Here is a 25,877-nt window from a genome sequence, read left to right as displayed (position 1 = left end):
GGGCAGCATTGCCAGGTTAAAAAACAATAAATAAGCTCTTTGATTTATTAATCTTGGGGGTTGTCCATGCTTTATTTGATTTTCTGTGTCCGAGAGGAAGTTGTGTTTTTTTTTTTTTTTTTTTTTTTTAACAACAGCTGTGGCAACTGGCCACATTTATACATTACTTTTACCTGATGAAACATCCTGAAATGTTCTTCCACCTTCTACTCATCAATTATTTTGTTTTGTTCAACACACCATACATGGACCTTGTCATACGGTAGAGTGTAAAGACTTTGAGGTGAAAATGTGTTTCCTGTTGTTTGTTCTCTAGCAGGAACACTAGCGTTTTGTTTTTATGTCCTTCAGCACATGATCTTTCTGTCACTTTGAGTTCTCTTTTTCCTGCTTCAACTTTTCTTTTTCCTGTTTCAACTTTAGTTGTCCACACATGATTGACATACCACAGGAATAGTGTCTTCTTGACCATCTGCTATTTTTGATCACATCACATGCAGGTTACCTGGCATACATTCAGCTTCTTCTCTTTTGCTCAATGCGTAAAGAACTCCCACATGTGGGACTCAACCTTCTCCAGTTCCTCAGTCTCTTACTGGCACTGGTCCTCTTGTGGAGAAGACGTGGATGGTCTAGAAAGCACTCATTCTCCAGATTGCACCATGCTGTAGTAAAATGAAGCTGTGAACAGAAACAACAATTGATCAGGTCTCTTACTCCCTACAAAAATGTGGCTGTTGCCAAAGAAAAGGCAACATGTAATGTGGTGGAAGTGTACCTCAACTTTTAGCAAGTGACAAACTACAAGAGAATGATTTTTTTTTAACATATAAACTAGTCTGCGCACTATTCAGGGAGTACATGGACTCCCTAGGAAATCCAGCTCTTACTGCTATGCATGCCAGGTCTCTAGTCTTGGGAGAGACTCTGCCTTTTGTGGTGCACCACAAACAAAGTTGAGTTCAGAATGAATCACCCCCTAAAATGTAGTTCTCAATTTTATGTGGGAAAAGTTTTTTTTTTTTAATTGTATGTGTTCTGTCCATGTTTATCAGTAGTCTAAGGACTATTTTTCAAGGTGGGGGACTGGCCACATCCAAATGATACCTGTTATATTGTGCAAGGTTATATGGAATGTGATGTATCTTAGCAACATGTTGCTAAGAGGGGAATTGGAATGTTAAATCATAAGATGCGTGTGATGGATTCAGGGGACTTGGCTGATTTGGTCATTTTGCTTGTGACTGGAAATAAACTAAGAAAAGAATACATTTTCGGCACAATTTCCTTCAATACCCAACCCTATCAACTAGACCATGGACATCAATAGGCCCAAAACTACCCCAAGTATACTGCACATAGTCCACAGTTTTGGTTCTGCGACCTCGAGTATAGAAGGGGACACAATGTTAGTCTTTACAGTCCATGATCTTTCCATGGAGGCTGTGGAAGTATTTCATTCAAAATGGTGCCCATACATTTTGGCCTTTGTAGCTGGGCAAATGATTAAAACATCTCTGAACCTGTGTTGCATTCCCACCTGTAGTCTTTGCCTCCATATTAAGACCTGTGACTATGTGCCATGGATTTGAGGGGTCCTTGTCTGATGGAGTTAGCAGACACCTGGTAGGGTTCTCAGACACCGTGATATGGGCATTCTTTTTTTACTTTTTGATGTCTAGGGAACCTTTGGGGCATGGAGGGCAAGGTGTGCTCAACCCAAGTCCTTATGTCTCTTTTCAAAAAATGTCTTTGGGACTGGGGACCATGTTCGAAATCCTGTAAAGTTGTCCACATCAGAAACATTTCTCTTGTGGCCAGCCAATTAGATTGTTGGGGTACATGAATGAGTGACTGTGGCCCAAAACAACGCATAATGGAAGACAGATACCTTTAGTTTAGTAAGATTTGACAATTTTGTAAAATTTGGGCTGAAGGATAGTTCTTGAACCCAGGCTCATTAACCATCTGTGGCCTTCTGGTCCAGATATCTCTATCTTGATTGACAGCTCACCAAATTCAACACCTGTAAAAACACCTTTTGAATGCTAATTTCGTTTTAAAAAAAACTAATGAGAGGATTTACACCAAAACAAGGAAAGCCACTTCTATGTGTAAATTCAACTTTCATGCCGTGTTTGGTGTGATTAATTTCCGCAATTTTTCTGTAGCCCATTTCAAAGCTTCATATTGGATCTAAAAATGTAAAATGCCACTTTTTTTACCACACTTTTTGTCCCCCACTTGATGGATCTGCATGGAACCTGCCATACAGCATCAAAATCAAATAATCATTTTTGGGGACGTTTCATGCAGATTCTCCAAATGTTTCTAGAATTATTAAGAAAACAAAAAACAGCTTATCAATGAAAGTCAAATATAACCTTAACTACACAGGCACTATAGCTGCTATATAGCTTTCATAAGGAAAGCATATTTGTAGATGAATGCATATCTTTAATCACACTCATACACATTATGGGAGTGTTAATGCACTATTACATACTTCTAAACGTATTGCTTGACTTCATCTATGCAATAAGTATAAGTGTTTGATTTTGCCACATTTTAAGCAAACCAGAGAGTTGGTTCATAGAGCTCTTTCTCCTAAGACCATAACTGGCATTGGAAGATCTGAGTGCCCTCTGAGGCTCATACTGGCAAAAACCTGCCAGTTAGATATTTAGGACCTGTAGCGCAAAAAGCTCTGAAAACCAAAATGAGAGTCTTAAATAAGACCCTCTTATTAATCAGTAGCCAGTGTATCTCTCTGAGTGCTTTGGAAGCAGAGCTGTATTTGAGGAGTTTAAGCACCAGTCTGGCAGCAGAATGTTGAACAATCTCGACTTTATGAAGCAGTTGTTCTAAGCTCCCTGCATAAAGGCTATTACAATAGTCCAGCCTTTAAGTTATAAGGGAAAAGGCCACTGTTTTTCTTGTGGATAGGTGGAGGAAATCAAAACATTTGGTTAAAGATTTAATTAATTAACTGCACCTACTAGCTACTAATAGTGCTTGTGGTTCAAAAGAGAGTGCTTTATCAAATTTGACTCCCAAATTTTTAGCCATTTCTACTGTGGGTGGAAGAGGAGGCACAGAGTCAGTGTTGCATGTTAAGTGTTTTTTCTCATCCAACAAATAATGTTTACAAAACAGTTCTTGAAGTTCTGTTCGGACCCAAAGGAGCCCTTGTCCAAAGACATGATCAATTGAATGTCATCTTCATAGGAAGAGGTTGCAATTCCACAAGACGTGATCAAGAATATCAGAGGGGCCGTATAAATGTTTAATAAAGAACAATTATGTGATGAACCCTGTGGGACTCCAAGGCGATCTGTCTTTCAATGGATACTGACCAATGGATGCTAATTATTTCCTATCAGCCAGGAAAGATCTAGACCAGGCCCAAGCCTTGTCAGAAAATGTCTGATGTCTTGAAGACGCTGGAGGAGTATAAAATGAGAAATCATATAAAACGCTACCAAAAGGTCCAATAGGGTCAAGACAGTGTTGTTAACAGCATCAAGCATCATCTTAATAGCCTCTGAGACTTCTAGCAGAGCCGACTGTGTAGACTCAATACCATCAAGTGTGTAAAATGTGCATGTTGCAGTATACTTTACATACGTGTAGAGTATTTGCATACAATGGTGATTTACATGTATTTCTCTAATACTGACTGCATGCATTACAGTTTTAAAGAGTTGGATAAATTACAGCCACTACTTATTCTTTTTTACCTGAGTTCTTAATTCCCGGATCAATGGTTTTTCACATATGATACCCATTCATAGACACTTCTTAAAATGACTGATTTTTTTCCACATTTTCTGCACTAATTATGATAAATTAATTTGGTTGTAAATTAGGTGAGCAAACAAATGTGAGAAATATATTCCCAGATGATTGTGATTCTCCAAAAAGATAGGAATTTGTGGGCAGAAGCTATGCTTCCACTGCATGTTCCTTGCCACTCTTCTGATACTCCACCCCATTTCCTAAACCCAGCTGGGATGTACATGTGCCTTAGTGTAATATGTGGATACCTTTTGAACATTATGTAAAAGTTTCCCACACTTCTGTGTACAATGCAAGTCGGTTCAGTTTTGTAAAACTTGTATAATAAACATATGGGTACATATTCATTTTATCCAAGAAGTGGAGTGTGTGTTTCCCTGTAATTTGCACTATTCGGTGACACTTACTAAATAAATATTATGCTCTGGCAACAAGTGAATTCCCACTGCAACTACTGGATGGGTGTCATCAGTAATGATTGAGCACCTAATTAAATGTACGTGTGCACACATTATTTTTACAGACTTGCACAGCTCTTTATCCTACACAGCCTCACAGACTGGAGGACCCATGTGTCATGTTGGGCTGCTTGACCCCCAGGGTTTTGTTGTGTGGATTGAGTAATAGGTTTCTTAAATGATAGTAGGCCCAATATCTAACTACATTTGCCCTCATGCAGCTCTCAACCCTGGCAGCAACAGGCAGGAATACTGTTTCTTGGTAAGGATCTACGCTTTTTGGCCAGTGCAAAATTCCCAGGTGCAGATCCAGCAAGCATGTGCCATGGCTTTGGCAAGGAGCATGTCCTTCAACCCACTAGCAGGGTGAAATCCATGATTGGGTACATGGCGCCTCCATTGCCCCTTACCAAGCCAATGTCTCATGACCTTAACTGATGACTTTGCACAAGTGGGACCACAGGGTGAATTCTGCATTAACTTCAACTTCATGGTAAAATACAGGGTTTCATGTGCACCTTCTTGTGCAAAGGACATAGAGATAATAGTAAAAACCAATCTTCGAAGTTCTGCATGAAGTGACCATGTTCATTATGTTTAGACAGTAAAGATCCAGATGCAGGTCTAATTGGTACAGAAACGGTTCAGTCACTTTTGATCCCTTGGATTCACCTGTAGTTGTGATTTGCTTTACATAAGACATAAGAAGCCAACATGGTTTGCAGTCCTCCTTTAGGGTGTATTCACAGGCTCATCTTAAAAGACATACAGATTTTGCTTTTAATCGGGGGTGTGTGCTGATCACATTGATCCATGCCACTTCTATGATTCTTCTTCTTGACTTTACCCTACAATACTTTTATTTTTATGGTGAAATTAATTATTATTACACTGAAAAACAAGATGAATGCAATGCAAAGTGGCTATAAATTGGTCAGTTGGCAGGTTGTATTTATTGGGTAAGTAAGTTAAAGTAGGCTGACACTGGACAAAAAGAAACATCAAACGATAAATGTTGCCCTTTTGAATAGCTCTGTAGCCTAATTTTATGTAACCTATGCTTATTGTGGAGATTTTCTAAAATATCATGTTTTAATGCTCGTTAGCTCATTACTTAAGATTGCTATTCATTTCTATAAAAGTGTTATTTTAATCCTAAAATATTCATCAATGATGCATGTTTATCATTTTGCAGTATAAAATGTATTATTTTAGTAAAACAGCTATATCACGTGGATGAACATAACACTGTTCAGAATACCAAGTAAGGCACAGAAAAACATAGGACATACACTTTTGCCTAGACCTCATAAATATTCCTACCTTTAACATCCAAATCAGGTTCCCCAAACATCACATTTTAAAGGTAGTCCTAAACACCAATACTGTATTATTACTATGAGCCCTTTCATTTCCCACTGATCAGCATGGTTCATAAGGGAAACTATTATCACCAAATCCTCACAGAACATTTCCTCCAGTGACTCCATTCGGACCAATGTGTCAACCTAGTCAGATTTGTAGCCCCCTCTTAGCTGGACTTCTTAAACAGTCCTAATGGTGGTTTCAGGAGGCAGATAGTGAAATTCTACAGAATACAAATCAAACAGGCAACATTTTCATGAAATGGGACATTTACCTATTCACTGAAAGCCTTACACTGACTCCTAAAGGAGCAGAGAATTGATATTATAGTCCTGCGAACTATGCACAATGATTTCTGGGTGGAGTACTCCAGTTAACCATAAACAATGCCTTCTCACTCGAAACAATCCATAAGCCTTTTAAATAATTCACCATCGGACTGCCTAATCATTGGGCACCAACTTCTCTGTGAATCAAGAGTTGGAAACAATTAAAAATACAAACTACTTTTATTGAGGCTTTTCAAACGTAACTGTGCAGCCGTGGAATTACAAATTGGGGGGTCATTCTATTATATGAAACAAAATTATTTTTAGGCCAACTGCCTTAGAAAGCAAAGTTATGCAACAATCTACATGAATATACATTTTTGAACTTTTCAGTGCTGCCTTTTTTATATGTACATCTTACATTTCTTGTTAGCCCAAGGTGTGCAACTGTTGGTACAGAGCTACAATACTTTAAATACACTTTCGTGTTAAAATTTCCAATGATCAACTGTTTTTTCTAATGTCTTTTGTTAACTACATTCAAGGTCCAGTTGAAAAGTGAGGAATGCAAAACATTTGCAATGAAGATCCTGAAAAAACGCCACATAGTAGACACGAGGCAGCAAGAGCACATACGTTCTGAGAAGCAGATCATGCAGGGGGCTCACTCGGACTTCATTGTGAGGTAAAACGCATTGCTGCCCTAATGTTTGACCACTCTCTCTTTTCTGGCCATAATACCCTAGGTGTATCCCATGCCCACATCATGAATGGAAAACATCACTCAACTTTACTCCTACTCATGTGTCAGATACCTTCCAGTTGTTAGTCAGATAACTCATTACATTTGGGTAAGTTGTGGATTTTTAATATCAATAAAGCTCATCATGGATGATTAAGCTTGATATATAATTTTCTGGTTTGGAAAGCATAATCTCATTTCCCAAAATGTTTCTGGATAGAGACACATGTAGATCTTGTGTCTCTGTTTGGTCCCAATTCTTCTTTTTTAAGTAATGATTACTGTTAAAACACTCTAATACGAGTGTAGGAAGAATATTTGGGTTTCTCTCCAAAAATGTTCACTTGACAGAATTCTAAAACTTTACAATTGTTGACACAAACAATTCCATTACATATGACTATCCAATGGGGATCAAAGCAGACCCCTATCTTCATGACTTCTTTGAATCTCATTAGAATAATTTATCTATTCCAAAAACATTTATGCCTGAAAATATATATTTGCCTCTGCCTATTGTTATGGGTTCACTTCACGTGTCTCAATGGTTTTGAGTGTTGATGTAGATGTCACAAAGGTATGTGCTGAGCGAGGAGCAGGAGAATCAAGTTTGAAAGTTCCATACTGTCAGAATTCCGGAGGGTTCTTGTTTTCAGTAATGAAGTAGAAATTCTTGAAATAATATTGCTTAACCACTGAGAATATGCCTGGCGAACATTTCTTACAAAATAGACCAGCTTTTTGCAAATTAGTTTAATTTGCCCTGAAAGGAGACATCTAGTCAAAGTGTTAAACCACATATGATTTCGGCTTATCAGTGAGTTGTTGCTTAGTTCTCTAGTAAAAATTCCTACTCCAGGTCAAGTGAGTCAAAAGATAAAACAAAACGATGACAATAATTACAGTAACCACTCTTAAACTAAGAGGAATACTTCTGGTTAGCAATAGCTTTCATGATTCAGGTTGTGCATAGCATTACAAACAGGAACACATTGAGACGGAGAAAAGATTTGCTTTGTCACTGATTTTCATTGCAGTGGCAAGCCTCTGCAAGCCTAATGGATTCTAAAATCTCAGACAGAATATTCTCTTTCTTGCCATTTACTTTATGAAAAATTTTATTTAGGTTAAATTGCCTTCCACTGTTCTCTTTTCTTGTAGCTGTTAAAGCCCATTCTTTACCAAACATTGTACCTATCATATTAAGTGCATCATCAGCGGATTTCTCTCTGTAATGCAGAAATGCATACAGAGGAATTCAAAAGATTTGGATATGAAATATCGTCAACATACTATTATATTCAAAGATTCATAGTGAACCATTTTATCTTTGTAAATCACCAAGCTATGAATGGGTGATGTTTCCTAACCACACACACACACACACACACACACAATGTATTTGATGAGATGTAACTATTTGCAAAAGTAACCTGATTTCTAATATGCATTTATATTTTTAAGTCTGTTGACATTGCATGGCAAAGGGTTGAGTTAGTGAGCGGGGAATTAAGGGCTACTTTGGCTACTTTTTCCACTTTGTGTAATGGAATCCATTAACTACAATGATTTTATGATTATTATAAATTATATATCATTACCTATTGTTAAAATGGTGCTATGTGTTTGAAATAAAGTTTTGCCATTAAAGAAAATGGATGTTTGGTTAAGAATAGATTACTTTGTGTGTAAAGAAATACTAACTTCCAACATATGCCTGACGATTTGTTTATATTCTCAACATTTAGACAACTTTTTGATCATATATTTATTATGGTGCACTTCACATGACTTAATAAATCAGGCATTCCACATACATGTTTATATATATTGTCATGAGTAGAGGAGTCTTGACTCATGAAAGAGGTAAAACTAATTTGGGTGTGAATTTAATGTTTGACATAAACAATTCAAAATGTTTATCTGACCCTTTTACTCAGGAAGATCATAGGCATGTACTGTCTTATCAAAATGTCTGAGTCATTGTGCAAGGGTTAAACATTAATAGTATGTATTCAGTCACCAGCCATGTTGGGAAATGCTACAGACTCAGAGTTAGTTAGAGAACCAGTAAAGTAAATATTTTAAAAAATAATCAAATATTTTTTCTCATTTTACAGGCTATATAGAACGTTCAAGGACAGTAAATATTTATACATGTTGATGGAAGCTTGTTTAGGAGGTGAACTTTGGACGATTCTCAGGGACAGGTAAGAACTCTCAGTGCCCAAGTTAATGTAATTTTGATTTACTATTGCTACACTGCATATTACTATTAATGCTATCATTCAATAATCAGCCATGTAGATTACTATTCAAATTTCATTTAAGGGTTCCCTTTTTTTCCTGGTAAAATTCACCCTGTACGAGACTCTCAAGCGATTTATGGTGACTGTGGCCCACCTCATTCACTATCAAACCTCAGCCAAAAGAAGAACAGTAATGTCTTGCTGTGGGATGGCCTACAAAATGCGCTCTAAAGGGGCAAATTCTTCTCTTAAGCTATGATCTGTACTTGCTACATACATAGAGTGAAGGGGGATTCTTTCATTTGCATGTGAAATGCCTCTTTGTAACTTTCAACCATAGATGAGGTTTGCAGTAAGCCTGGGCAAAATTTTAATTATGCTGGTTTAAGCCACAAACTTTTGGGGATATCACATTATGATTGTTATGCTTGTTTCCTGAAATTCCAGAGATTATGCCATTTTGCCATATTTTGTATTTACGAACATTAGCTTTAAACGTTTGCTGCAAAAGTTCAATTCACAGTAAGGTACGAGAACAAAAGAACTCTCCAAACTCAATCTCCATCTTTTACATTTTCTTCTTTTATCCTTCAACCCGGTGATCTGTAGATCAGACCCCTGTCTCTCTTTACAGTGTCTGCTTCTGAGGGCAGCACAAGTTTGCAGAGTCCGTCACTTTCTTTAGGACACTGTGGAACGAAGCAGTAACCGCCTTCGTTAAAAGGGCTTTGTCCTGATTGTAGCAAAGCCTCTTCTTTACATGGAGATGGCATTGAAAACCCCTGCTTTCCTGCAGAAGAATTGAAAACCACAACAGATAAAGGGTCATTTGCATTTAAAATGTCACAGCAAAAGTGCCAGTAAACTTGTTTTTAGTTATATTCTAAAGCACAGGCACGGCAGAAACCTAAGAATTGACCCACAAAAAAACCAATGTTAAACTATAGTTTACAAACTGATTTAGTGAACGAAGACGACTGTAATAAACAGGGATGAAGAAGAAGCTTTTCATGAAATCAGAACCATACGGTCTGTGTTTTTCAATGTAACTAAACCTTTCAAATCACGAAACCCCAAATGTGTCCTTGACTTCAGTTATGCGGAACATTGTGCACGTTTCCAGTAATGGGAAGCACCCTTCTAATTCTCTTAGGCGACAGTGGTTTAAGTGGTTTTCCAACATTTTATTCTTAGGCCAAGTAATTCTCACTTCATGACTTGATATACATGTTTTAAATGGGTGCCTATATTTATTGAGTGAAAAAAGCAGTCACCACTGTCTCATGTGTAAGCATTCTTGAAGACCCTGATACAAAAACCTTGTCATATGCAAACTCTAGTACTTTGCCCCATTGAGCCTTCTAGAACTAAAATATACAAATATAAACAAGAACATATTGTTCAATTGTAGCACAAACATTATTTCCATATACAGTCGAGTGTTGGTTTTAACCCGTTCTCTGCCTACGTGAACTACTTTTACCTAGGCTATTTCTTCAGTAAGTTAACCCCTTACTGTTTAAAGGTCATGTGAGTACACACAACAGCAAAAAAACAACTATATTACCATTCTCAGCGGCACTGAAAGGGTTAATTATCTCAGATTACGAAAGCTAGGTGTTGTATTGTTGCACTTGTACAGTGGAGAGTTGTCTGCCACTCACATCTCATTCTCATGGTTGTCGACTCACCAAAATGCCAGTGGTAGAGAACATATCAAGCACCCTGACCCTGGATAACCTCAGAGGGTTGGCTCTATTTTTCCCACTTTTCCTCAAAAGCATCCTGTTTGCTCCTGAAGGACCAGTTGGCGAAAAGTAGAGACAATTGCAGAAAGTAAACAGGGTTTTTAGTGACCAGCTAACTTTCTATCCCTGCTGCTGCTTTCTCAACTCCTGAGGTCTGGGCCAGCAAGGAAAATCCCAGGGTTCCTAAACGGCAAGGGTAGCTGGTGATGCCCCTGCCTACACATAAATGATGCCCACACTCATTTTGCACATGAAATACAAACATTCTACACCTAAAAGATCCCACAAAAGCAAAACAAATAACTTAGAATCATATTTTGAGAAAGGCCCCTCCTAGGAAGAGCTACACTTTACCAGTTGTATGGGTGTGTTGATTGAACCGCACTATTCTTTGTTTAGGCTGTTTTGTGCTCATTGATAAACAATGGTTATGAATGCTTTGTAAATGGTGATCCACGGACCCTAGTATTACGAGATAATTTACTGCACATTTGTGGGTGGCAAAGCCGTAGAGCAGTGGTTCTTAACCTGTGGGACAACGACTCCCAGGAGTCGCCAGTACATTCTGACGAGGTCTATGGGCTAGAGTGCCTACCGCCAGCTGAAGCTGTCTGTGGAAGCCTGGGCCAAATATATTTAATCAAAATGAGGTACTCTATGTCAGTAAGAAAGCTTCTCACGTTTTTCTTAATTTACTTCTCTAAAAGTATTTGTTTTTTTCCAGCACGCTGTTTTCCTGTAGTTGTTTTTCATACTGCACATTAATCTTGTATTGAGCGTTCTGTAACTTAGGTCGTTCGTAGGTGTCTCTGTGAATTCAGGCTGTGGATGGGTGCTTCTAACATAATTCAGAGGCGTGGGGTTGAGGCTGAAGGCGGGGCGAGTTTCTCACAGAGCCAATCCTTTGCCTCCGTGCAGGGCGCGGGGCACGGAAGTGAGTGAGATGCATGAAGGTAAGTACAGCAGGGAATGAAAGGAGTGCAGAAGAAGAAAGTAGTGATGTGTGAAACGTGAAAATAAAGGGCTTCAGAATGAGGTGGGGAGAAAAAGCCTTAGGGTCCCTAGCTTTCGGTAGTGATTATTAGGGGTCCTCCGAAATTAAAAGGTTAAGAATCACTGCCATAGGCAATCCACTGCTTATCATATCACATACATAGCAAACAAATCAATTATCTGTGGCTGCATAAAAAGGGAAGGTGGACAATTAGCTGCTTCCACAGAAAATATTAACCGATGAACATTGTTTCTGATGTAAATTGTAAGAAATGAAGAACACGTTTCAAAGTGGGGCCTGTTGAAGAAGTCATGTTTTTATTCTGTGCATTCTGCTCTTTCCAAAAACCGTCCTTTGACAACATTCCAACAGCAAACCAACACCAGGAATAACTCAAACTGTGTATAAGTATGAATTTTATTCTGTTTGGCGTTTTACTGTATTTTATTTTTTAACTGTACATCGTGGAGCCAATTCAGCGTGCTGGAAATGTGCCAGCAGTGCCAGGGATACATCTCCCCAGTTATCCCCCCATGGAGATGTTCACGGATATTGCTGGGCACATTCCTGTGCAGTTTCCTGAATTGGGCCGTGTGTGTCTGGTACCAGTATGTATTTCCATCTTGCCAGAAGCGCAGCTGCTATAAATCTGATGATCGCTCGTTTTTCTTTGCCAGTAAGAGCAGACTCATACATTAAACTGTATATTTAAACGGGTCTGCTGTGAAGGCGTAATTATATTTACCACAAGAAGTATCAGCAGTAATTGGATGGCAAATGGTTGGCTTGCTAAAATGCTGCACATACTGGTAGGAGACAACAAACTTGGAGGTTTTTTTTTGTCCATGATTTTGTTGAACTTCACTTCCATTTTTTGCGCTCAACCAAAACTGTCTCATTTTGATGTCCATCTTTCATGCATATACACATATTTGGTGACACGTGAATTTGGGGACTGGTGGGTTTCTAGGAACAAAATCCCGAGATAAGTTGGATTTTCATCGTTGGCTTTCACAGAGACATATTGGTATGTTATTGAACCCTGGCTCGTGGCTACAGTGGCTTACGTCAAATTCCTTTTTGAAGCTCGTCCAATGGCTAACCACCGCAGTTCACTGGCACAATACATGATGTAGGTATTCACGGTTTTCTGTCAATATAAACATCCTACACCAGGGATCAACAACACAGTTTCCAATGTTGCTGTCCCACCATCTGAAATTAGTTTCAGCTGTGCACAAAATAGAGCATGTTTAGAACCTAGTTTACTTCTCTTTGTGTAGCTTGAATGTATTATCATATAGAGTAGCCGTCCAGTGAGGTTTTAGAATACCTAAAAATATGGATATGTGATTCATGTCGGGCGGAGTGCCTCCTTATAATTTGCCAAAGCTGTCGTAAAACAGCAGAGACACAAACATTCAATTACTTTAACTCCCCTTTGCAGTTTCTATAATTGTTTGTTTACATGAGCTGCCAAAGGTCCAAAGGTGCTTGTAATCAAAAACCAGAGCGAGCGGAGGAGGAGGGACAGAGGAGCGAAATAGACACATTTTGTGTATTTTGTGTCTACAGTTAACAAAGAGATTTCAGGGGAATTAAGAGATGAAGTGGCCCACACCAGAATTGGATTGCTAAACATCGGGTAGAATTACGCTTATCTCCCCTTAACAAATTACCTAACACTGCCTGAAAAAAGGATGGCCAACCAGGGATAAAGTTAATCTGGTTTTGATTGGCTGAAATGCAAAAGAAAATAGCAAGGAACACATTTTTACTCGCAAAAAATAGGCAGTATTGTCAGTAGATTATCAGAAACGATTTTAGCTTCATGCAGTACACTGATTTTGGCGCCACATCACGAAGATGCCAACTTTGGGGGAGTGTTGTCTGGATTGTTGTCCCGGTCCCTCATGACCCCTTTGTCTCTTCATGCAGAATAGTGACTATGCTTAATTTATAGGTGCACCAGAAAATCAATCTGGAGGCCAATCAGTGAAGACTAGCAGCCTGCCAGGGTACCTTGCTGTAACAATCTGAGTTACAGTCTCCCTTGTAATATGTTTTACTTGTAGATTCGAAAAGTAATACCCTCCAGGATGTTGTGTAGGTATCTATCAATAAAGACATACATACTTATAATTGGCAAACTGGTTGAAACATGTGTAAAATTAAGGAAGCATTTCATTGGTTGTCTGTGTGATTCGTCATCATCATCCATGAGTCAGAACGTCAGACATTCAATCTCATTGTGCTCTTCCAGGTGTTTTTCTGCATCCTTAGACAGCTGTGCACTGCTGGCCTAAGGCCATTCAACATTTGATATGTTGAATGTCAGATATCTCAGACTCTATTTATGAAGTAGATTGGTCAAACATCTCATTTAATAAGCCTTGAATTCTCTAATTTGCTGTTCTGAATATCTCTTGCAGAGGTTCATTTGAAGATGCGACAACTAGATTTTATACAGCATGCGTAGTAGAGGCATTTGCATATCTGCATTCCAAAGGAATCATTTATAGGGACCTCAAGCCAGAAAACCTCATTCTGGATCATCGAGGATACGCCAAGCTGGTGAGTAGCATAGAGGAGATTCAGTTCACAATCCTCTACATACCTTTATTCAATGCCTGTGATGCCGTTGCCAGAGAAATGTTCTTTGTTTCACAGTTGCGTTCTCTGCTCAGGACAGCCGTGAAAGTAAATGAAACAATTAAATAAAACAAACTGGGTTAAATTTCAAGATTAAGTATAGTTTGAATACAACCTCTAGCCCTTGTCTTTACATTTGCAATATTTCAGAAAAGCAACTTCACATTTTTAGAACAGTTCTTTAAGAATCTGATGGCCCAAAGAAAACCCCTGTGCTTACATTAGAAGTAGTTGCCTGAAAAATCATGACTTTTTCATAAATTCTTGTAAGCATGAGAGAAAATGTTGCACAATTAACTTGTCAAAATCACTCTCATTAATAATATGAAGAATTCAAGCATGCAGGAAAAAAATATGAACATTTTCAAGGAAGTCATATAATCCGAAATTTGTGAATCTCACAATTTTTACATAAATCTACATAAAAACACAGTGGGCCCGATTCACAAAGGTAAGCTTAGACTTTTGGCCTAGGCTTAGGCCAAAAGTCTAAGTTTATGACTTTTTGGTATTCAGAAAGGTAAGTTACAAGTAGTATCTTTACTTCCACACTCGGGCAGAATCTCCGCACTCAGGGTGGAGATCCACCCCAAGTGCGTAGATTCCACTCTGGGTACCGAGATTACACTCCGGGTGCTGAGTGGAATCTCTGAACTCGGAGCGGAGACCCCACCCCGAGTGCGGACGTAAAGATACTACTCGTAACTTACCTTTCTGAATACAAGAAAAGTCATAAACTTAGACTTTTGGACTAAACTTAGACCAAAAGTCTAAGTTTGCCTTTGTGAATCTGGCAGTACACGTTTTTTTAAATAAATTGGATAGTTTTTGTGAAAACATATGTTTAATTGTCCACTATTTATATCAAATTACTGGAAAGTTCTTAATCACAGAAATTAATGAAATATGTAAAAGAATGATGATTGTGAACACAATTTATTTGTTGGCAAGTCTCTCTGGTACTGCTTGTGCATACGTGTGCCAGTAGGGTAACATTTTGTGTAGGTAGACACTGCCTATCCTTAGCAAGGATCCAAACGCAGGCTGGCTCTTCAATGTGGATTTTTGAGGGTTCATGGAATTTTGCTTCTTTCAGGTCGACTTTGGCTTTGCAAAGAAAATAGGATTTGGAAAGAAAACATGGACCTTTTGTGGAACTCCAGAGTACGTAGCCCCAGAGATCATCCTGAACAAAGGCCATGACATTTCTGCCGACTACTGGTCACTTGGCATCTTAATGTATGAGCTTCTGACTGGCAGGTATGGGCATTACCATAGCAACTGCAGCTAACTGAGGGCAAGGTCACGGCAAGACATGTCTGCCTTTGTCACTTTCATTAAAATGATGAAGGCTGAATGAAGTATTATATTAGCGGACATGAAAACACAACAGTGAATCAAAATGAGCGAAAAACTTTAGAATGTCATAATGCTTTGTGACTGCAAAGGTCTGTATTGAGATGAAGGCCTCTTCATGGATCTTTACAACTCCAGGGCCTGTATCTTTGAACTGTCGCATGTGCGAATAGCTCTGACTCATGTAAGACACTTGCAAAATCTTTTCGGTTCTGTACTTTTTTCGACTTCATCACACATTAAGATTGCACATTTGCGATAAAAGTGTTAGAAGAGGATCCAAATATCTTAGCACATGCATAAACGGCAATATCACATGTACAAAAAGGGAAATGAGGCACTGACAAATGCAGTAATGCAATGCAGTGGAAGACAGTATAACATGTAAAAACGTTAGTACCAATGTGGAAGAGCACTAATAAAAACACCGTACTAATGCAATTGCACATTAGTGCTTTCTCAGACACATGGGGATAGATTTATACTTTTTACCGCAAACCTGTAGCGCAGGTTTGCGTCAAAAAGTATAGCACCGGCTAGCGCCATTCCATTATGCCGGGCAGTCGCCATATTTATGGAATGGTGCTAGCCGGCACTAAGGCCCTGTTAGCGTCCTTGTAAAGGAGGCAAACAGGGCCGGGGAAGCGTAGGGGGAACCAGGGCTTGTGCGCCAAATTATGGCGCGGCACTATTTAGAGGCAGAAAAATTGCCCCATGGACATGGACATAATAAAGACAGGAGCTATGCCCACCACCCCAATGGCCATGCCCCGGGGATGAATGTCCCCTGGGCATGGTCATTGGGGCCAGCACCGTGCAGGGGGCCCCAAATCAAGGCCCCGAGCGGCGTTGGACAAAAAAAAATACTCACCCGGACTTACCTTCAAATGGGACCCCCATCCGTAGGTGACTTCCTGGTGTGGGTAGGGGTGGGTGGGGGTGTCCCTGGGGACAGGAAAGGGCACCTGTAGGCAGATTTCCATGGTCTCTGACCATGGAAATCTGCCTGCAGGTCCCCTTACGCCCGCCCAGACCCTGGCATTAAATAATGGCGCTAAACAGGCTTAGCGCCATTATTTAAGGCCCTCCTCCTCCCGTGCGTGATTTGTGCACAGGAGGTAAATAAGGCGCTAGGGCCTTTGAGGAATTTTTTGACCGGGAACGCCTACCTTGCATTTCATTAACTCCAAAATGTTGGCGCTAGACATGTCTAGCGCCAAAATATAAATATGGAGTTACGTTTGCGCTGGATTCGCATTAAAACAATTACGCAAATCTAGCGCAAACAGAGTATATATATGGGCCATGGTGTGCAGATGGGCAGTCTAAATATATGGCACACCTGAAAAAATGCAGAACGCTGAAGGCAGTATTCCATATCATGGAGGAACAGGAAGGAGGTCGCTAAAATGTGTAAACATATATGCTCATGTGTACTTGAATTAAGCTTTCCATGATAAAGTGCATGTTTTATCAAATCTGAGAATAAGTACTACTGCACGTTGACATTAGCGGGCAAGAAAAGTGATTGAAGTGTCTGCCTAGCTTGCCAATCCTATTGTGAAATCTCTCTATTCATGACATATGAATCCGTTTGGGAACAAAGGCCCAGATTTAAGAGGGCCTTGCCCCATTCTGACACCACATTAGCGTACCCTAATGTGGCGTTAGAAGGCCAAAAACAATGCACCATATTTACAATGTGGCCCAACGCATGCATTGCGCCACTGTGTAACCCTTTGCGCCACATTATGCCTGCAGCAGGCGTAATGTATGCATAGGAGGCGTTCCCCTAAAAAATGGAGGCAAGGAAATCCAGGAGATTGACACAATCAGACTTTCTGGGTGGAAATCAACTTTTTACTGTAAGTAAGGCTATCTATTTAAATTAATTTTCTGCTGGTGTATGTGAGGATTAGGGGTAGGAAAATGGAAGGATAAGTACAAGTCAATGGAGTCATGACACATTTTTGGACAATTTGTCGGTATTTGCAAATATTTTCCATGTGTTTTCCCACCCTCAAAACACATTGTAATTTACTTGTCCAAAATCTGGTCATAAGCACACTTTCTGGGTCATTTTGGGAATGGAACACCCCATATTTAATGGAGACAAAAGGGAAGGAGTTTGTGAATTGGTTGAAAAGAAAATGGAAAATATGCTGCAACTTGAAAGCTAAACTACATCTTGTCTGCCTCTGGACCAACCATCTGATGTACAGATATATTTCTGGAAACTTTAGATATATTCCTGGCTGCTGTAGATTACCAGGGCATATTCCAGGGCTCTTTGTGATAAATTCAGTCACAAATGCAAGTAGGAGCATGCACAAGCATTGAAATTCACATTTTTAAAGGCCCAATACTCCATCTAGTATATTCTCCAACTTCACTCCTACCATAATCTGTTCACCTTAAGGATTTTGTTACACTGGAATATAGTAATCGAAATACTTCAGGGAGAAAGAATATTTTTATAGCATTATTCACCCACCTTTTAGAGGGAACCTCTTAGCACTAGTGGAAGATTACACATGTTTTCTGTTACCAAACTTAATGGTGTCATTGTGCCTCCCTGCTCCCCTTCCCGGCAAAAGTAATTGAGAAGGCTGTCAACAGATAACTAACCCACTTCCTTGAGGGGAACCGCACCCTGGACCCTTCCCAATCTGGATTCCGCAGCAACCACAGCACCGAAACCACCCTCTTCGCTGCCACCGACGACATCAGAACCATACTAGACAGTGGCAAAACAGTAGCCCTCATCCTCCTGAACCTCTCAGCCGCATTCGACACCGTCTACCACCACACCCTAAGCTCACGCCTCAGCAATGCTGGGATCCGCAACAGAGCCCTGGACTGGGTCACTTCCTTTCTCACCGGCAGAACCCAGAGAGTCTGCCTCCCCCATCCCGCTCGGAGGCCACCAAAATCATCTGCGTCCCTCAGCCCGACCCTCCTCAATGTCTACATGGTCCCGCTCGCTAACATTGCCCGATCCCACAACCTCAACATCATCTCATACACCGATGACACCCAGCTGATCCTCTCCCTCACGAAGGAATGAAGGCCATCGCTGAATGGATGAAGAGAAGCTGCCTCAAACTCAATTCCAACAAGATGGAAGTCCTCATCTTCGGCTCCACCCCCTCCGCATGGGATGACTCCTGGTGGCCTGCCACTCTTGGAACCACTACCACAACCACACACGCAACCTAGGATTAATCTTGGACCCCTCACTATCCATGACCCAGCAAGTCAACGCCATCTCCTCCTCCTGCTTCAACACCCTCCACATGTTCCGAAAGATCTACAAATGGATACCCACCGAAACCAGAAGAACAATCACCCCAGCCCTCGTAAGCAGCCAGCTGAATACCCTCTGCGCAGGAACCACGGCCAAGCTCCAGAAGAGGCTGCAACGCATCCAGAACACCTCCGCACGCCTCATCCTGGACATCCCCTGCCACTGCCACATCACAGACCACCTGAAAATCCTGCACTGGCTCCCAGTCAACAAGAGAATCACCTTCAAACTCCTGACCCACGCTCACAAAGCACTGACAACACCAGACCAGAATACCTCAGAGGACGACTCTCCTTCTACTCCCTAACTCGGCATCTCCACTCCGCCGACCTCGCAACCATCCCACGCGTCTGCAGAACTACAACCGGAGGTAGATCATTCTCGCACCTCGCAGCCAAAACGCAGAACACTCTTCCCACTCACCTGCACCAGACCAAAGACCTCCTTACCTTCAGGAAACTTCTCAAGACCTGGCTGTTCGAGCAGTAGCACCACCTAACCCCCCCCCCTTCATGACTCCCCCTCCTCCTCAGCACCTTGAGACCCTCATGTGAAGTATTGGCTATTGACCCTATGACCATAAAGGCTGATCAAAAATTGCTGCAGTGGATGCATTAGTCTACTGTTCCACTAGATGTGGCTATAGATTTATGTGTGCAATTTATAACCTCTCAAAAATCAATTTCTCAAACATTTTATTGGGCGACTTCAACTAAAAAGGGGGCTTTGAGGCTTACAACCCAGTCCCATGCCTTATTTTCTAACCGAATGGTAATGCAGGTATCCAACATGCCATCAAAACTATTCACATTAAAGATTCCATCCTTGATCGTATTGTGTTTGAGGAGGATATTATCTCAGTAGATAAACCATTAGTTGTGGACTAATCAGATCTTTCCAAAGCCCTTCCTCCATCAACATCCTAGCAATAGGTTTGTCAGTTAATCAAAATATGTATGACAGTTCAAGTCACAATCTGTATCTGCCACATCAAAAACAGTGGCCCTGGAGAAGTGGAGCAGAATTATTTTGCCCAATACCTAGCTGAAACTTTGGAATAAATGATGATTGCCTTATAACTCAATATAATTCAGTCACATCAGAATTATCAATGGCATGACCCCCTTGGATGAAAAATAGATAGAACCGAGAACACCACAAAATGGTTCACTTGTGAACTTAACAATTAAAGAGTTTGTTTGAGAAATTTAAAACATAATTTGCACATAAAACTCACCATCTTCCCCTAACTGAACTTGATGTGTCAGAATGTCTTATAACACTCACATTTGCTGCAATATTTCTTCAGATAACAATGTGATACAACTAGAAACAGAACAATAATATTGTTTAACATCATCAAATCCACCATTATTAATACATTTACAGATCCACTGTGCAAATGTGGAGAGTGCAAAAACATGTATCTGAGAATACACAATCCATCAGACACAAATATCACATATCACCCTCTACTCCGTGCCTTAAGCCATCATAAAACAGTCTCCTTCACCTGGTGAATATCTGACCCAATATCATTGTATGATGGAAGGCAGATCATCTCACACCTCTGTCCCTTATGGTAAATGGTAGACCCTGTCTTTCCTGCTCTTAAGAAATCAGCCTCCTCATTGGCCCCTACTGGAGGGCTCCTGCACATTACCCCTTGTCACCAGGTGAATTTCATAAGCTGCCTGAAAGTAGGGCTTATCAAGTTCCATCTTATAAACATTAAGTGCCTACAAGGATGACCTCAACAGCTTTAGGTTGTTCTGAACACAGGACTTACCTTTCCTTGCACTAGAGAGCTGTATTGCAAACCAGCCCAAGGAATGCATCACCCCAAAACAACCTGCTCAATCTGGGCTTTGACAGGGTTGTAGTACTGAAACAGCCATGCTGTAGATGGTACTATCTGCATTCTGGAGAGTGAACACTATGGTCTGCTTACCTCTCTAGAATAGTAAGTGCCCTTTAATTTTCTCAACCAGGATATTGTCCATATTATGTTAAAATAATGTAGGGACACTGAATGACTGAATGGCAGATGCTAAGCTGGTTCACAACAACTTGAGGGCACATAAGGAACCATTGTAGACCCATTACCTTCCAACTGTACCTTAGACCGCGTTGTAAAATAGTATGGAACATCATCAACACCTACCATAAGTTCACCATTGAGGCCAAACTCTATTTAAAAATGAACTCTGAATTTGGCGTAAGAAAAATCTCCCGAGGTGCACACTGAGCTTGATATCAGAACAATGTTTAAAACTTAATGTACTGAAGACAAAGGGGCATATCTACAAGATAGTGGCGCATCGGTCCTGATGTGCCACTTTTCTTGCGTCACCCCTGCCCCACCTAATGACACCATGGTTGTGCCATATATTTACAATACGGCACACCATGGCAGTCATTAGGATAATAGCGTCAACATATTTGACGCTATTGTGGCGCTTTGCTGTACTAGCATCAAAAATGTTGACGTTAGTGCACCAAAGCACAAGGAGGCCCATTGATTAAAATGGGTGCATCCTTTTAAAGCGTGCTCTGAGCAGACATTAAAAATTCCGGAAAAAATGTTGTGGTGCAATGTTGTAAATTTCACTGTGCAATGTTTTTGGGCCTCCCTGCGTCTGAACGCTCCCCTTGCATACATTATGCCTGGTGCAGGCATAATGTGGCACAAGAGTTTACAAAGAAGTGCAATGCAAGCATTTCTCCACTTTGTAAATAGGCGCCGGAGAAAGGCCTTCTTAACACTGCCTTAGCATTAAACAAAATGACGTTAGGGCAGCGCAAGGTGGCACTAGGGGCTTGTAAATATGCCCCAAAATTCCCAATGTTAATCACCAAACCATCTTCCCTTCCAGTTTCACCCTAATGGTTCGCTCTCAAGGTACAATCCCCAAAATCATTGACAATGTGAAATCTCTAGGTTTTTAGTTAATGAAACATTGAAACTTGACCTCCTTTTAAAATATACAAATACACAATACTATCTCACATTTTAAAACGACTTTAAAAACATCATTCTTGACGATGTTTTTAAATCAACTGTTCAATTTTGCATTATTATGTATTCTATCTAAGATTAGAACTGCACCTTTAAACGTAGGCATAGGCCTCAAATAGGGTTGAGGGTTAATTGTGAAATGTGCAATAACTCCTGTTTCTGCACATACCACTAATCTGATTTGAGCCATAAGCACTGTCCCTCCACATACATTTCATTAGGCCAAAAACTGACGAAACGTAATTGGGGAAATGCTAGATAAATAATGGAACATGTTGGTGTGATAAGCAACAACAGTTGCATGTTATATCCCATTTTAACGGCAATAATTGCAACTAGATGCTATTTGTGGAAACCGATAAATTCTGATCTCTGCATTGCCCAGATACATCAGATGAGATAAATATCACAACCTTCTACAGTCCGGCTGTAATGGAGGCCTCTCTTGCTGCTGTACATCTGGTTTCAGTTTTTTGTCACTTTGACCTGATTAACCCAATTTTGATCGCCCTTCAATGGTTCCATGCTTGGTCCATAAAATTCTGCACTCTGGATTCTCACTCCACTTGATGGACAGTCTATCACCGGAAGTCAACATGTTCTCTGTAGCACGGATGGTCTATGCCTTGATATTCCCATTTAAAACAGTGTTGCACTGTCTTAATTTTTCTCATGTTGTGCCCCAAGTACCTGAAACTAATTTCCTGCAGAGCTATGCTGAATGTTTTCTATTCAGAACGGGGGGAACCAGAAATTATTCTTGATAAGCCGCTATACCAGTGGTTCCCAACCTGTGGTCCGGGGACCCCTTTCAGTAATGATTCAGTAGAGGGGTCCCCGGATTCCAATAATGATTCAATGGGGGTCCCCGAGTTCCAGTAATGATAAAGTGGGGGGTCCACAGAAGTCAAAAGGTTGGGAACCACTGCGCTACACTACAAAACCCTAAAAAACTACCACAGGCTCCCAATATCTGTATATTAGCGTTAGAAACAATTCTGCTACAAATACATTAGACTTTGCCTATGTTATGCTGAGCGCTAATCCACCTCTGTTTTAAAGCACTTCCAATCTCTCTCATCCTGTCTGGAAAATCACTGCAATTGCAAAGCACTGTGCTGTTTATGAAAAGTAGTCTCAAAAAGTTTCTATTCCATGTATTTCCACCTTACAGCATGCTTAGTGAAACGCCGAAAATACTGTACAGTTTGAAGTGCGTTAATTGGCCTTTTCTTCTACCAGCCCACCATTTTCAGGCCCAGACCCTATGAAGACCTACAATATTATATTGAGAGGCATCGACATGATAGAATTTCCAAAGAAAATTACCAAAAATGCTGCTAATCTAATAAAAAAACTATGCAGGTATGACAAAATATTTAATAGCTTTAAGAATCAGAAATTAATGGATGTCAAATCATAATTTGACTGTTGACATGAACCTTCTTTCTACAGGGACAATCCTTCGGAAAGATTGGGAAACTTGAAAAATGGTGTGAAAGACATCCAAAAGCACAAGTAAGCTGTTTCAAATATGTACTCTTATATTTTAACTGTTTTTTTGTTTTGATACGAGAAGAGACATGTTACTATTTAGTCATATGTTCATCCAAACAACATTGCAGTTTATAGACTAACCCTTTCTCTCTCGTTTGCTCCTCTCGCACATTAACACATTTACACTGAGTTTTTTCAGAAAAGTTAATATAATAATATCTTGGTAAAAAATGATGTGCCTAGAATAATCTCCGTCTTTGCTATTCACACAGTGGTCTCCAGGTGCAAGTTTCCCTTTAACGCTCTTACAATTTTCCCCAAAGCAATACATTATTTATTTATTTGAGTGTTTTTTCCTACTGCAGACCTAACTGTCAGATCAACAGGTTCCTTTACAAGTAAAAGATAACAATGAAGACTAAACTTGTTTCTTGATAATGAACAGGAGCGTAATTATAAATATGCATTTAACAGTGTTTAGCTAGCTTTGTGTCATTTGAAAATAGGGTTTATTAGGGCCTTTGGAATGGAAGCAGGTTGGATACAAGTCTTATATTCTCTAAGAGTTGGCTCCAAAATTTTGGGAGAGCCTGTTTCGTTGTCATTGCATGTTTTACTGTTTGGGATCTATAAGAGTGGTCTGTTTGGTCTCTAATGGTCCTCTCAGCTCCTGGGGTACAGAGCTTGCCTTTCACATAACTCTGGAGGCCTACATGTAGTGCCCCTTGTGTGGTACAGGCCATTTTAATTTAATGTGAAGCCAATGTAGATCTCTCAGAATTGGGGTTGTGTGATATAATTGTTTTCACCATTATCAAGGCAAGCCATTGCATGATGAATAGGTTTAAGTAGTTCTAAAATGGTGCTTGAGAGAGTTGAGAGTAGAGTGTTGCCCCCATCAAGGAGAATGAAGGCTAGAGCTTTCATTGCTTCTCTGATGTCAGTCTCCGTGATAGATGGTGTTAGCCTTTTTAAAATAGTTGTAAAGAGACAGTTTTTGCTTTCTGCAAGTTTTCAATACAAGGTGTGATATTTAGATTTTGGTTGATTGTCAAACCCAACAATTTGGCAGATGGGACCAGTTTGGTAGTGATGCCAGAATGAGAGTTGAGGTGCCATTTTTGCACTAGTGGGGTTAGGGGAAAGGGTTTGCATGGAGTAGGGGAAGTTTCCAGTTTGTAGTGAGTTTAGTTTCAGACAGAAGAAACTTGTCCAGTTTTGTCAGTTTTTCAGAGATGGTATATCATGTTTAAGAATTATTAGATACGTTTCATACTTTAGAGTTGGGTAGAGTCTACATATTGTTCTATATGAGTCAATGTTTCCTAGAGCACCTGACCAAGTGGTTTCATATAGCGAATAAACAGTGAGAGTGATGAAGCACTGATATACATGGCAATTCACTGACAGGGTAAAGGATCTGCACGGGCCTAGTTTAACAAACTGTAATCTGTCAGAAATGAAAGTTGTAACTCATCACTGAACTTTGCATTTGGATCCTATCCTTTCTAATAAGATGGAGAATGGAGGGTCATGATTAAAATTGTCAAATACCACTGACATATCGAGTAGTACTAGCAGGCATGCATCACTGTTGCCAGTCGTACAGACAGTATTATTTGTAAGGTAGTTATTTCCAGTTTAAGAGGTCTCTGTGAGAGATATGTGACAGTCATTGTATACAGACTACTTTTTCAATACCCTTTTCCGAGAAAGAGGAGTTTGGAGACCAGACTGACTCAAGTTCTGAAAGTCTGTCTAAGTTAAATCTCCTAAAAAATTGGTTAATCTGACCTCGTTTTTGTGCTTATTGGAAAACGTCCTCTACTAGGGAAAGATTTACTATTTTATGAATCAATAGAGTGGTTGTTTTGTGAAAGGAAAATTTCACTAATTGCATTTTATAGATTTTTTTTATAAATATGTTTGAAATCATGATGAAGGGAAATGGTTCTAAGATAATAAAATGTTTTGTAGTAAGGAGTCATTGTCAGTAGCTATTTTCAGATAGATGATACATTGTGATATATTCTTAAAACAAAGATGATGGTTGCTCTTGTAAAGAGAGTGATGTATTGAAAGAGAAAACTGTCCACTTTTCGGTAGTCTCTACTTTTGAATATTAAGTTAAACTATACTCTTGGGTCAATGGGATTGTCTAATTTAGTGGGTGGAAGCTTAAATTCAGCAGGGCTATTTGTAAAGGATTGGAAGTGTCTCTCCTCTCCCTTCCATTTAATGACTCTTGTTACACTCCCTTGAGTAAAAGTCAATGTAATCAATGAATATGTGTTTAATATGAACGGGGCATTTGTGCTTCTCATGCAAATGATGGCTTATGTTAAAAAAAAGAAAATAGGTACTAATGAATACTTTTAAACTTATTGCATGATTCTAGTTTGTGGTAATTGCCTAAAACCTTG

At 39.9% G+C, this 25,877-nt stretch overlaps 1 protein-coding gene across 2 annotated transcripts in view; it reads left to right on the top strand.

Annotated features, from left to right (window-relative positions):
* PRKG1 (protein kinase cGMP-dependent 1) overlaps positions 1–25,877 on the top strand; it is a 1,945,024-nt gene that overhangs the window by 1,902,547 nt on the left and 16,600 nt on the right. For both annotated transcript variants that reach the window (XM_069239875.1, XM_069239874.1), the window contains exons 11-16: positions 6,436–6,575; positions 8,753–8,842; positions 14,056–14,197; positions 15,372–15,535; positions 23,200–23,322; positions 23,413–23,475. In XM_069239875.1, coding sequence (XP_069095976.1) covers positions 6,436–6,575; positions 8,753–8,842; positions 14,056–14,197; positions 15,372–15,535; positions 23,200–23,322; positions 23,413–23,475 — 722 coding nt within the window. The remainder of the gene's footprint in view (positions 1–6,435; positions 6,576–8,752; positions 8,843–14,055; positions 14,198–15,371; positions 15,536–23,199; positions 23,323–23,412; positions 23,476–25,877) is intronic.

This window comes from Pleurodeles waltl, chromosome 6, assembly GCF_031143425.1.
Source record: "Pleurodeles waltl isolate 20211129_DDA chromosome 6, aPleWal1.hap1.20221129, whole genome shotgun sequence".
Classification (NCBI taxonomy): domain Eukaryota; kingdom Metazoa; phylum Chordata; class Amphibia; order Caudata; family Salamandridae; genus Pleurodeles; species Pleurodeles waltl.
This window is presented reverse-complemented; position numbering and strand designations above follow the sequence as displayed.